The sequence below is a fragment of the Rhinolophus sinicus genome, chromosome 2, assembly GCF_057876585.1.
Source record: "Rhinolophus sinicus isolate RSI-liver-muscle chromosome 2, RSI-T2T, whole genome shotgun sequence".
Classification (NCBI taxonomy): Eukaryota; Metazoa; Chordata; class Mammalia; order Chiroptera; family Rhinolophidae; genus Rhinolophus; species Rhinolophus sinicus.
The window spans coordinates 12,249,251-12,262,642 of record NC_142502.1 but is presented as its reverse complement, the minus strand read 5'-3'; the positions used below and the strand labels follow the sequence as shown (position 1 = coordinate 12,262,642).

The 13,392-nt window shown below is 36.8% G+C and overlaps 1 protein-coding gene across 3 annotated transcripts in view; it reads right to left on the bottom strand.

Annotated features, from left to right (window-relative positions):
• Positions 1-13,392, bottom strand: part of RGS17 (regulator of G protein signaling 17) — a 93,900-nt gene continuing 80,508 nt past the window's right edge. Inside the window, exons 3-5 of one of the 3 annotated variants that reach the window (XM_019749263.3) lie at positions 10,486-10,575; positions 8,829-9,063; positions 1-967 (exon numbers count right to left, since the gene is read on the bottom strand). In XM_019749263.3, coding sequence (XP_019604822.1) covers positions 779-967; positions 8,829-9,063; positions 10,486-10,575 — 514 coding nt within the window. In that variant the 3' untranslated portion in view covers positions 1-778. The remainder of the gene's footprint in view (positions 968-8,828; positions 9,064-10,485; positions 10,576-13,392) is intronic. The other 2 variants (XM_019749264.3, XM_019749265.3) reach the window with 2 other exon arrangements.

Genomic DNA, 13,392 nt, shown 5'->3' with positions numbered 1-13,392 from the left:
TTTTTTCTATTACAATTAAAAACTATCATTTTCTGATTTGTCATTAAGATAGAATATCTTCAGATTATTTTGTGCTTATTTTTTTCTCTTTTCGTCTTACTATTTTTTACACAACAAACTTCTGTAATGAAAATGCCACAGTTTTGGCAGTGAACAACGAGAGGAATCCCCCACAGGATTTTCCAGCAAACAGAGATAAGTAGCTCTTTTTTCATGTACAGAAATATTGGCTTCAAAATTAGTATACTAAACACAGTATATATAGCATGTTGAATACCATTGTTACAATTTAAAAATTGGCTTTTTCTGTCTTAGGTTATAATTAAAAATGCAAACCACAGTCAACTTTTTGGCAATTATTTCTATAAGACCATATTGCACAAGAGTCCTTAAATACAGATATAAGTTATGCCATTGGATTAATTATTACAACAACTACGTGGCAAATGAAGCAGTTTTACTTTGCACATGCAGTCTCTGGAGATACACTAGGAGACTGTTCATAGGACTACAAACACAGTTTGCTTGCAAATAGAATGAGTGGTGAATAAAACAAACTTAATTTGGCAATCCATTGTTTTCTGTGGTGTTTTCTCCAAACTTAATCATGGATAACCTTGATAAAAATGGAGACAAAGACCATATGGTTGGTTGTGTTTTCACAGTAGCCTGAGGAATGCTAAACTGTGGTTCTCCGGGAACCCAGTTTCTGGTGTGACTTAACTTCTCTTATTTCCCATTGCAGCCCTCCACAATGATTTTTACTTTTTAATTAAAATTAAGATTCCGAAGTAGAGCTGGCAGTACTTTCAACGAATGACTTATAAATTTGAGAGTTCAAAAACCTTGGAAAAGAATCTCTGTGCATTAAGGTATAAATCTGCAGTTGGGCATCTTCATACATGTGGGGATTAGGGTCCAACAGATTTCTATTGATCACCTCTCTAACTCGAGAATCGAGACTGACCTAAAAAGAAATAAGAGCAGATACATTAAATAATATTTTTCTCAAAGGATCCCTGTTAAGTAACTGTAGGTTCATGACATTTCAGAGAAATCCCAAAGAATAAATCCAACTACCTAACACCATGAGGTCCTCTTTTCAAAAGCTACACAGCCTCGCATACTTTTCTCCTCCAAAAGTTGAATTAAAGAAACAAAACAAGTAGTCTTTTAAACCAGAATTTCAGTTCACAGATCTCTTGGCTTACTTGGATTTATCTTTTTTATGCATTCACTCCAGAGTTTTCAACAATTTCTAGTCATTGTTGAGGGGCCAGAGAATTCCCTGGCCAGGTAACAGATTTACCTCCTACCATTATATGACCGCTGGGGTGACCCTCTTGATGAAGCAAGGTAAAAATCTGGCAGAAAGTAGTTCTCTAGCAAAAATTAACATGTTTATCAAATGTTGATTCCTGATGGTTTCATATTCCAACAAGTCCTACTCTGTCAGAAGTAGGAAACCAGGAATGTGGAAGGGCCTAGTAGAACCGAACCACACCAGGAGTTCTTCATGTCTTACGTCTATCTGGCAAAGCGTAGGAAACTATATTGTCCTTCTCTGGGAATACATCCAAAGATCTCTGTTCTAAAGATTACATAGAACAGTTGTTTGAAGTGGAATTTTGGAAAGGAGCAATATAAGTAGGGATTCAGAATACCCATTTATCAATACAATGTCGTTTGAAAAGTACACAGAAATTAAATTCTGCAACTGATGCAGTTATGTTTTTTGTTTTTTTCTTTGCTAAATGCCAATTCTGGTGGAACTGGTAGGGCATGTTGGTAAAGGAAGTGGAGAAAAATAAATAGCAGTAAGGACATGCTTGGGGAATGGAACTAAGCTCTGCCCTGAAATAACATGTTAGCGATACCTTCCAAGAGACAAACCATCCCTGAGTCCTGACTGGTTTTCTCAGTCTTCACTACTGAACGAGGACTGGGGCATCCTGACCCATGGTTATATGTCTCATGATGATATATTCAGGTCTATACACATTTTTCGTATTTATATCTAAACATTTCCTCATAAGCATTTTGCAAAAGCCTTTTGGGCTCTGGCTTCTTTTCCCACTCATGTTTAAATTAAGCCTGGGATCTGCAACAGTCCCAGTAATGGAAGCCTCTCCTATTTCATCTGATGTCCCCAGCTTTCTGAGCTCTATGGCCCACATGGAAGTGGGTTGATTGATACACCCAGGAGATGGCTACTACAGGAGGATTTTTCAGGGAACAGTGATCCAGACTAAATTTCTGTCGTTTAGCTAGACCAACGTATATGTAGAAAAAAATGAATCTCTTGGCTGAACTATTTATTCTTGGTCAGGAATTTTTTTTAAAAAGAGATGTGGAATTAGATCATTTAGGTTTTGTTCTCTGTATTATTGCCATATAAGATCATCATCAAGTACAAAATAATAAAAAAGCACAGGTTTTTTCCTAAGCTTTTTATTTAAAAATATAATTTGTGTTTCTACTCAACATGAAAATGTTGATTGGAGTTTAAACTGATTGATCTAACTCTGTAATGCGGTGTTATGGTAAGGGGAAGTCTTACCAAACACACTCCACTGTTTTTATAAATGTTTCTTTTTCAAACTTGCGAACTTTTTGCTTCAATGGAGAAAGAAACATTAGATTAGTGATAAAGAAAGGAGGTCATTTATTACTTAAATAATAGCATAATTAAAGCTAGCATAGCAGTTTATCAGTAGCTGGAATCATACTAGTTATTTAAGACAGAAGTAAAATAAATTGTTAAATATCTTGAATTGTTAAATATCTTGTGTCTCGTAAAATTCTTGTGTTTTTTTTCAAATTAAAAACAGCAGTGAAATATAGAAAAAGTAGTACCATTCAACACTTAGTAATCTGTAATAAAAAGGCACGTGCTATTTCCATTTGAAAAATGTTTACATTCACATCTGGTTGTTTGTTTGAAAAGGTCGTCAGTCAGTCAAAAAAAGTGTTAACAAGGACAAACCCCATGGGTCTAACAATCTATAGTTTCATCCTGTGGTATCTCTGTGCTTTCGACTGTGGAACATCTATAATACAAGTTAGTGGGGGGTGGATTCCAGCATGGGCCAGAGCCATAGTCACCCTAGGATTCAGGCTTATAAGGCCATCTTATTGCGGCTCCAATGCAGGAGAGACTGGGGAGTTTGCTGTAAAGAACTTATCCGAACAGAAGACAAAGTTGAGTAGCACAGACAAGACTTGTTCTTCGGCAATGGAAATTTGTTCCCTAGTCTTCACAGACTCACATCTAAGTCGGGGGAGGGAGGGCTGCAGTGCAGCACTGACAGAGTTTAAAGAAAAGAACTACTGTGGAACGGGGCACAAGACAGTACGGACAGATTTGGCTGCATGTAACGGGCAGTTTTCGCTATGCTGGAAACACTGGTGGTGTTGAGATTTGACAACTAGCTTTAAAAAGGCATAAGTGGCTTTGGAAGCTTTCATTCCCACAGGGAGTAGGAGACAGAGAAGAAGAAAAGCAAGTGGTTTGTAGACTCCACAAACTCATTGGGAGGAAAATGTACTGAGAGTTCAAGATTCAACAAGACTGTGGAGGTAAAGTGGGGAGAATGAAGACACGTCTTGCTAGTGTGGCTTGGGAAAAGCTGGGTCAAACTGAGCTGTATACCATTCCTAATCTACCAGGTTTCCTATCCAGTTGGGGAGAACATTAACACAGGTGAGTATTTCTGAAAGAGAGCACACCAAGTTTTGACCCTGCCATTCTGTTCTAGCTATCAAGATGCAATGGCAACTGTGTGGACATTTATGGCAGAATTGCACTGAACATGATCAATTTTCACTGAAAGCCTTTACTCCCCCCTTTCATAGAGGCCCTTCTTTAAGTCAGTGAATTCCTTGACCAATTTTTTGCATATCATTAAGTTTCCCCCCCATTATTTCCATTTTATTTTTAGTTTTACTAAGTTGCTTATTAATTTAGGATTTTATGTAAGTAAAATTCTGATTAATATTTTTTTTTCTTTTTTTCCTTTCTAAGTCTGTATTGACTTTTAGCAATTACAGCTTATGCTGTATTTTTAACTAAATTTGTTCTTTTTAATCTTAACTAAATTTGTTTTTCTCATGTTGAATTTTATAGATATGCAGAATATCTGATTCTCCTGTCAGTTTTAATAACATTTTACCATGTGCACTTTTAGTCTTATTATTTTGTGATTATTTCTACTGAAAATAATTATAAATTATAAATAAAACTGATTGATGGAATTTATTTCTTGGAGCAAAGATCTTTGGTAGGATAAAGTACAGTAACCGTATTCTTGGTAGGGTCCAAATGACGGGAAAGTTTACCTTGCTTGTGTGAGGGAGAATTCAATCGTGCAGTGAAGGTTGCTAGTTCTCATTTTGCTTCAAGTTCTAACGTGGGATTCACAGAAATCTACAGGGATGCCTTGAAGAAAATACTAGACAATGGAATAACTATTCAGCATATGGTAGTCGGAAGAGTACCACATTTAGAATCAGAAGACCTTATTGGGCTTGCGTTCTCTCTCTACCAGATGTAATTCTAACGTCTGCTTGGAAAATAAGTTTCCTTTGCTGTAAAATGGTGCCACCTGTCCTAGTGGCTACAGGATTATTGTGAGACTCACCATAATATATGTAAAACCATTTTGTCAACAACAAAGTTTAAGCCCAATGTAAAGTAATAATAGTAAGAATAATTGATCATAAGTATGATGGCACCTTGTTGATCAAGCCCAATGTCTTCAGACTTTGTATCAACTTGAATTTTACCTTTCCAGAGTGACCTTAACCTGATACCCCTATTCTAAACTACATCATTCAACCTCCACTTCCATCATAATGTTTATCACAATTTTTATTTGCTTGTTTTTGACATGATTTGTCTGTCTTCCTAAAATGTAAGCTCTACAGATATAGGCCAGTGATTTTTGTTTTGTTTTGTTTTGTTTTGTTTTTGTTCACTGTCATGTCCCTAACATCTAGCCCAGTACCTGACTCATAGGACATACTCAATAAATATTTTTTGAATAATATGCATGCACAAAGAAATGTACCTAAGAAACTATAGTCAAATGAGTTCTATTTAGAAAAACTAATTTAAATCATTGAAAGTGCCAAATTCACAGTTTCTCTTGAAAAGGCATATACACGCATACACAGAATCCACATGCCTATCACATATGCATTATTTTTAGATAATTCTAGTGCTTGAATAGGTTTATTCTTTTTTCTTCCAGCTGGCAACTGGGAATTTAGGGTAAAATCAGAAGAAGCAGTTTCTACTGTGAGAATCACCATACAGCAGAGCCTGAAAATCGTAGATTTAGTGAGTTTTAGAGCTTTTTCCCTGCCATCATTCTACGAAACAAGGAAGCTGAGGCCGCAGAGCACTGATGTGCGTTGCTAAATGTCATATGCATGGTAAGTGGTAAGGCTGGATTACAGCTGTTTACAGACAATATCATCACAAGGGGATTTGTAGATGACTGAACACACATAGTTTCCGTGAATTCAGATAAGTCTTCACATTTGTTGAAGGCTTTATAATTATTTTTGTTCAATAGCTCAATGCTTTTAAACAGATTCTTTAGTAAAGTTCTTCATTTTGTTGGGTTTGTCTTTTCAATACTTAATAAATATAAGCTGCCACCAGCATCTGCTATGTGCAGCAAGGCTACCATGACTCTTAAATTCCTCTTTATTCCCTCTGTTTCTTTTCTCTTGAGGACATCACATAAAAAGAAAATGTACTTTTGAAAGAAATGCTAGTTTTAATTTGTTTTTAGATTTTTCTTAAATTTAAAATTTGGCCTTATCCCTTCCTAAAATGTATGCTATACCAAGAAATGGAAGTTACACTGCCTCCTGATCGCAAGCATCTATTTTATAAAATAATGTTCAAATTATGAAAACTGCATATAACACACTCTTAAATAATGGAATGTAATTTTCAGCACACTGGCTTTATGAAGGAAATAAGCTTTGCACACATACATGATTTTAAGAATGTAGACTTTCTCTGTATTTAACAAAGAGAAACATGATAACCTAATTCAGGTAAAATGAAAGTTGAGTGAAGAAATACGAGATTCCGGTTCAGAATAAAATCCTGACAATTTTTAGCTATTTGGTCATTACCATTTTATAAATTATTCAAATGTTCACGTTCTTTAAAAATAACTGAAGTAGAAACAGTTATAGAATTTCAGAGGTGGAAAGACCTGATTCGTTGGCCCCCAAATGGGAAAAGATCCCACCTGCCTGTGCTGAGAGAGACTTGGTTGGAATCCGAGTGCAGCAATAAGGAGGACCATGGCTGATGTGATATATCATTGGGGGGAGAAAAAAATAGTAGCACAAGACCCTCAGAGCGGCCATGGTGGATGTGGTTTACTACTCTCTGTGCTCCTTTGTTTTTCTGTAAAATCAACTGAACACTAAGGACCAGAGAAGTGAACTAATTGAACTCCAGTCACACCATTAGTTGAAGTAGAGCCAGGATTGCACACCTGAATATGGGTTCAGTGTTATTGCTACTGTACAGTCAGGGCACGCCTCAGGTGACAGGTGTTCTCTCCAGTGTTGGAAAACAAAATCTGAAGGGTGATAACTCAGTATCAGCAGACAGTTAGTAACCTATTGAGTATGATTAGAAATTGACAAGTTTTGCACAGAAAAGTCCGTGAGATATGAGAGTTTGCAAAGGGCTCTGGGATAGCTATGAAGTACATGCCATATAGTGAGTGTATCAGTGAGTCAAGCCTTCGACATGGTTCAAGAGCAACTATGTCTATACTTTGGCTTAAAATAGCCTTTTAACAATTGTCTTTTATAGTTATAAATAGCTATTTTTGGTTCATTTGTTTTTGCTGCTAAGCAATAATCAAATAAAATTACTATGTTGATGGGAAAGCAATCAGTTGGCTAAACAAAGGCACTTCCTACAGTCCAATAATTTAGATTTTATGTCAAGAGTTATTTACAAGTCTGCACAAAAGTAGCATAATGATAAAAATTTGAATTTCACTTCTCTTTGTCTGTCTCTTTCTTTGTAGTATTTTGAGGATAGTAAAGAGTAGGCAATGGCCTAATTGTAGATGTTAAGAAAAATACAGGAGAGAATAAAAATGGCTATTACACTAAATATTTGTCTATTTAGCAAAGTTTATGTTCTTGATCAGGATATAATATTTTAATGACTGTTGGGTGACATTCAACAAAGTCAAGAAATTAGGCTAAAACAAAACTTCGTTACCTTTGCAGAAGAATGAAGACCCAATAGTTTATATTTCAACGATCAATAACTATGATAGCACTAATCTATGACCCAAAGAAGAAGTAATTTTGTGAAAAGTAAGTATTTTACAAAGCTCCATCCATCAGTGACATCTGAAAATCAGGAGCTGTGAGGACAATGGGAAAGTGTTTCCCATAAAAAGCTAAAACTTAGAAAATGGAAATTGTAAAATAAAGGAACTATATGTTCTTAATATAGGAATACTTTTTCTACTAGCATTATTTTAAAATAAAACAGTCATCATTTTAAGATGGTACATGTTATGTATTTTGGGGAGAGATGGATTTATAACCTAATAAAAAATGTTTAATTCCTTAGGTAGACCTCATTAGAGGTAAAATAGTTTATATAGAATTCCAAACACAGACATTGCTAAAGTAGACACTAATCCATTTCATAAACTTCAAGGTAAGGAGTGGGAGGCAGTTGGGACCACATCAGGTGTTGGATGAGGCGCCGATGAGTACAGCCTATTTCTAGGGGACTTCATAAATGTCCGTGCACTAAGAAAGGGGTGTGCACGCTAAATTCTGGGAGCAGAAAGGACCAGGTCAGGACATTTAAATGCACAGGCAAAAATCACAGTGGTTTAGGAGGGACAGAAAAACAAAAAGAAGGTGGTTGGAGAAGAGAAGGCATTCTAGGAACCTCTAAATTCAAACGTTTGTAAGCACTTCTGGAATTCTGTCACTGGGCACTCCAGAGGCCTGGGCACACTATTAACCCCTCTCTCACCCAATGCTTTTAACTCTTGGAGCTGGAGCATTTCTCAGGAACAAACTAATTTTTCAAAAGTTAACAGAAAAGTATTTGGTTGCTTGGAATGTGCCTTATTAGGTATATTCTGCCAATGGGAGAAATAGCTTGCACTTTCAGTTAACAGGAAAACTAGAATAAGTTAAATAATTGCCATTACCCATCTCTCCCCAAGAATATTAATGGGTCACAAAGGCTCTTTGTTCCGTTCTGTAAAAATTGTCTCATAAGCATCAACAAACACGGCATTTTTTGTTGCACCTCTATATCAGAGGTTTTCAAACTCATATGTATGTGGAAAGCTTGTTAAAAATGCAGATTCCTGGGCTCTATTTCCAAAAATTCTGATTCAGAAGTCCTGGGTAGGCCTCAAGAATTTGCTTTTCAAACAAATGCTCCTGGTAAATCTCATACAGGTGATCTGGGGATCACACTTTGGGAAACACTGCCCCGAAGTAAATTATCCTTTTCCATGTGAGTTTGAGTCACAGCAAATTGTATTTAACAGGCTTCCTAATGTTAGTTCTGAAAAGCAAGTAGATCACCACAGATTCAGCCAGAGGTAAATGATCAAAGCATAGTGGGGATACCGAGCCTTCAAACACATGTTCAGATAGATCCTCAGAATGGATCTAAATTATCTACCCAGAGAAGCCTTCTAGCTTGTCCACACCCCATGCATTACCCAATTCGGATAGATGTCCCTTTAGGTTCTTCCTTGGTCTTAGGAAGCCCACATCAATGTTTTCCAGATTTTTACCTCTTTTGGTGATAGTATAGAAATGTAATCGTCATATATCATTCTGGCCTTTTCTTCAATTACTTTTTTGTTCTGCTCTTTCTTTAAGTCTTCACAGGCAAGCCAGAAAAGTAGGTTCTCTTCACTATATTCTGTTCGGAGGAACTCTCTGAAAAGGTTTCTTCCTGCTGGAGCCTTCATCATCTTGTCAAAATTTTGAGACCAGGACAAAACTTCATCTGAAGTAGGGTTTTGGCTGCAGAGACAGAATGGGGCCATTACCAAAGGAGACTTGGACCTATGAATGCCAGCCCGGGTAGGAGGAGGTAGAAATGCTATTCAACTGCTGCCCTCTAGTGGTCATTGCCGCTCAGCCCAGCCTGATCTGGTAAATATCTGCCAGGATGAGGTTAATTTTTTTCTGGGTCTTGACAAAATTTGTGTTTGGCGGACACTGCGTGCCAAGGAGCCAAGAGGCTATACACACTATGTGGGTGGCCATCATAAATTCCTAAGGAAGCTTGGAAATGTTCACACCTTAATATTTTGCAAGTTGATAGAAACAGCCTGTACATTGTTTGAAGGGCAAACTGAATCTTTTGTTTGCATCTGATGTAGATTTTCATTTAAAAGCCATAAGATCGTTTTTCTTTTTATCTCTGGTAGCTTTCTTTTCACCATTTATCACTGAATCTAAAATAAGACTACATTCTGTGCACTTGTCAGATATTTTCCTAAATTTTAATAATTATTCTATGAAACATGAATGGTTACCCATAAATGGAGTTATCACAGTTACAAAGCACAGGGCTTTTATAATAACACTGAGGACATTTTAGGTGTCTAAATTCAGGTTTTCAGTGACTACTTCCCTCCAGAACCACCAGGTATTATTCCCTTTGCTTATACATCATTGAAGTGGAAGAAACTGGAGATTCTTATGGTTAAATTGATCCTGATATTGCTTTCCCATTCATTGGTCTATTTAATAATTTTCCAACTTAAAGTACATTTAGTCATACGTATATACCTTTTGGATCAAGTATTTTAAATAGATTTTTATTATCCCAAAAGTGTGAACTTCCTCATTCATTTAAAAAAATTTAAAGGAGAAAAAAAGTACTATGAAGCATCAACACTAAAACCTTGTAAGTAGAAAAAGAAAGCACCTATAATTATACAAATCATCTACTTGTATTTTGATTTTATTCTGTAGATAGAGTATTGCATTTCAACTTCTCATTTTGGAGAAAATACTTGGTTAGAGTCTGTTCTGATGGACCAGGGACTACTTGGGTGCCCTTTCTGACTGACTTAGGTCATTTCATATCATTTATTTTGTGTTTTAGACTCTTCCCCTATAAAGAGAATAACATAAAGAAATACTCTCAGAAAAGGCAAGTAAAGAATTAGGGCAATTTGGGGGGCTAATTCAGGCAACAGTCATTATTTTTGGGAAGAGAAAGATAAAGTCAGGCAATGTTTTAGCTTATGGCTTAACATAGCTAATAGAAAAACTGATTTTAAAAAATCACAAAATAAGGTCTCCCAGACTGAGTACGCATTCGTTTCACAAAACCATTCTGAGTTACAGGAATCAAGAACTGGTACTTAAGCACTGAGTGGATGTAAATGGTATATAAACACAAGGCACAATTATAATGTGAATCACACTCACCTTTCCTCTAGGACCTGGATACTCTCCATTTTTGTGGTATGTGTGGGTCTTTCTGCAGTTTCCCCTCTTTCTTCGTTCCTAACAGTGAGGCTGTAATGTAGCATAACACTTTATTTTGTCTAGGGAAAACCAATCATTTAAAGAAAAGAAAAAAATTGCAGCACAATATTTCACAGAAGAATTTGTTTTCAACTATGTGAAAATATTTCGTGTACAAAAAAAGCAATGCCATTTTTTAAAATGATGGGTAAGCCCATGTCAATGAAAAGAATCATTATTTAATAAAATTATAAAGTAAATCAGAACTCACAAGTGGATACTGCTATACATTCTGACTTCATCCTTACATAATTTAAATTATTTAAAATCTCTGAGATACTTACATGATTATATGCTTTACTATTTGATATTCATTATTATGCTACTCTTAGGAATAACACCATTTTGACCTTTGGTTAATTCTATTCATAGTTTGTTTTCCATTTATTTCCCCCCACTGAAAGCTAAAATGTGTCAGACTCTAAAACAGCATTTGCAAAATTCACATGAGCCTTCTTTGCAGACCAGGTTTTCTGTCACCAATATCATCATTCTTCTATCCACTCAAGTTTGAACTACTAGATTTATATTTGAGTTGTCTTTGCCCTTTCACCCCATTTAGTCAATCTCCAGTGTGTCCAGAGGGACAGGCCAGCCACTCTGAGGATTTGGATAGGAGAGCATTGGGTGAGAGGAGTCTTTGGTACAGAAATTTGGGGATGCTACAGGATTACAGGGGCTAGGATAATCCCATGGGCTTTCATAACTCAGGACGAGAATAAGAATTGTCCAGTTCAGGTAAATTGTAGCTGAGCAGCGTCTTAGGGTGGAATCGCCAAGGTTCTAGGTGTAGACTAGACGTAATGAGGGGGTTTGGGGGAGATAATAAGCAGCAGGTGGGGAGGGTGACTCAGTGGCCTTGGCAAAGTCAAGCTACCGAATTATCTAGAAACCAAGGAGCTTCTAGATCCCTCTGTCTAGAAACCAAGGAGCTTCATGGGAACTGGGCAGAGATCAAAAAGGAGTTCAGATGACATCTCTTTCCCTTGGTCATTCACTTTTTTTCAATAAGGGGAAATGGAAACTATTGTTTTTTAGTGTCTAGTATGTGCCACGCACTGTCCTTTTACTTCTAATTTGATTATCCCCATTTTATAGACGAGCACTGAAGCACAGAGCTGTGTGGTATGTTGGCTCAAAGTTTGACACTAAGTATGTGGTATGGTTGAAATTTGAACCCAATTCTGTTGAACGATCCTGTTATTTTTATTGAGTGCCTATCATGAGATATGCTGTCTGATATGCACTGAAGCAATAAACTACTTACTATGTGAATGCAGAAAAGGGTCACTAAATATGCTTGTGGTAGAAAGGAGCAGTTTATTGGGGAAGGCTTCCAACAAGTAGTTATTCGTAATCTGGAAAGTTTGGCAAAGGAAGCTGAGATAATGTCTCATCAATTCATTCTTTCATTCACAGGTGCAAGGGTGAGGGTAGAGAGAATGTAGCAAAGGGAAGAATTTAGGCAAGAGAGGCCAATCTATTTTACCACTGAAAGTGAGGCTAGATAGGAAAATTTAGTTGAGAAAGTGGACTAGCTGGAGAAAAGTGAACCCAATAGGAATTGGAAAGGATTCTTTAGCCAGAAAAAGGACACTTCAGTACAAAACAGCAAAACTTGAAGGTGAGATAAATTGATTTCTCTACCAGTTTCTAAGGAGAGTGGCAGAGTTATTGGTTTAGAAATGAGAAAACCTCTCACAAAGTAGTGTGAAAGGTCCAAACAATTCTGGGAAGCAGAAACTATAGCTGATTGGTATTCAAACACCCAGCAAATGTACCAGTGCTCTGCAGGGAGGCAGCAATTTCAGGGTTTGACCCCTCAGAGCCTCTAGCTCACGGAAGCCATGGGGAATGCAGTGAGGTGGGATTCAGACTACAGCGCAGTTGCTTATGTGTCTGCATATGTGGGTGCTGGGAACTACTTGCAGCTTGATGTAACCTAGGAAACCTCAGTCCTCCATCCTGCTACACACTTACGTCAGGTATACAAGTATGTGTAGAGGTCAGTCTGACTTCTCAAAGTATCTATCTTTGACTGGCCTGCTTCTCTGGAATTTGACGTATTTCCAGTAATTATGAGAAAGTGGGTGGGAGGAGGTTGACAATAGCCTGTAAAATTTCCTAGGAGAAATTAATGATGCCAAATGTAAGAAAATATGCACATTTTTGGTAAATTCTAGAAAGATTATATTTAAATAGGAAATTAATACGCATTCTTCCAAGCTTTACTAGGCGTGTGCGTGTGTGTGTGTGTGTGTGTGTGTACATAATCAGGTACTATATAAAGACTAGAAAAAGAGCTCACTTTTGCTGATTAAATAATAAACTTGAAAATTCATTTTTGTTGCATTTCCACACAAATGCACTGTGACACACAAATGCAGGGATTCTTCATTGTACGCAAGGTCTTTGAAAATGTTTTTTACTCCATTGTGTCTTTGCTGTACAGCAACAAATCTGGATTCCACATGCATGACTGACAAGTTTCTGAACATGAATTTTGGCTCTTGTATCGGTTTCTGTGATATTTACAAACACCTCAAATGCCACCATATTAGCGTGATCATTATGAAATAATTGGGTTGTGTTTATAGCTTTCATTTCTACAGATGGTAAAATATGGACACACATTTGTACTAAAACTACTTATCATAGCCATCCAATAAGTGCTTAACTGTTTACCATTTGCTCCATTTCTTGATCAAATATTGGACACAATATTGTTCTGTAGACAGAAGGTGACCTTGAGCAGACAACAGGTGTTCTTTTAATCAACTGTCCTTTAGTACCGTTCTTAAAAAATCG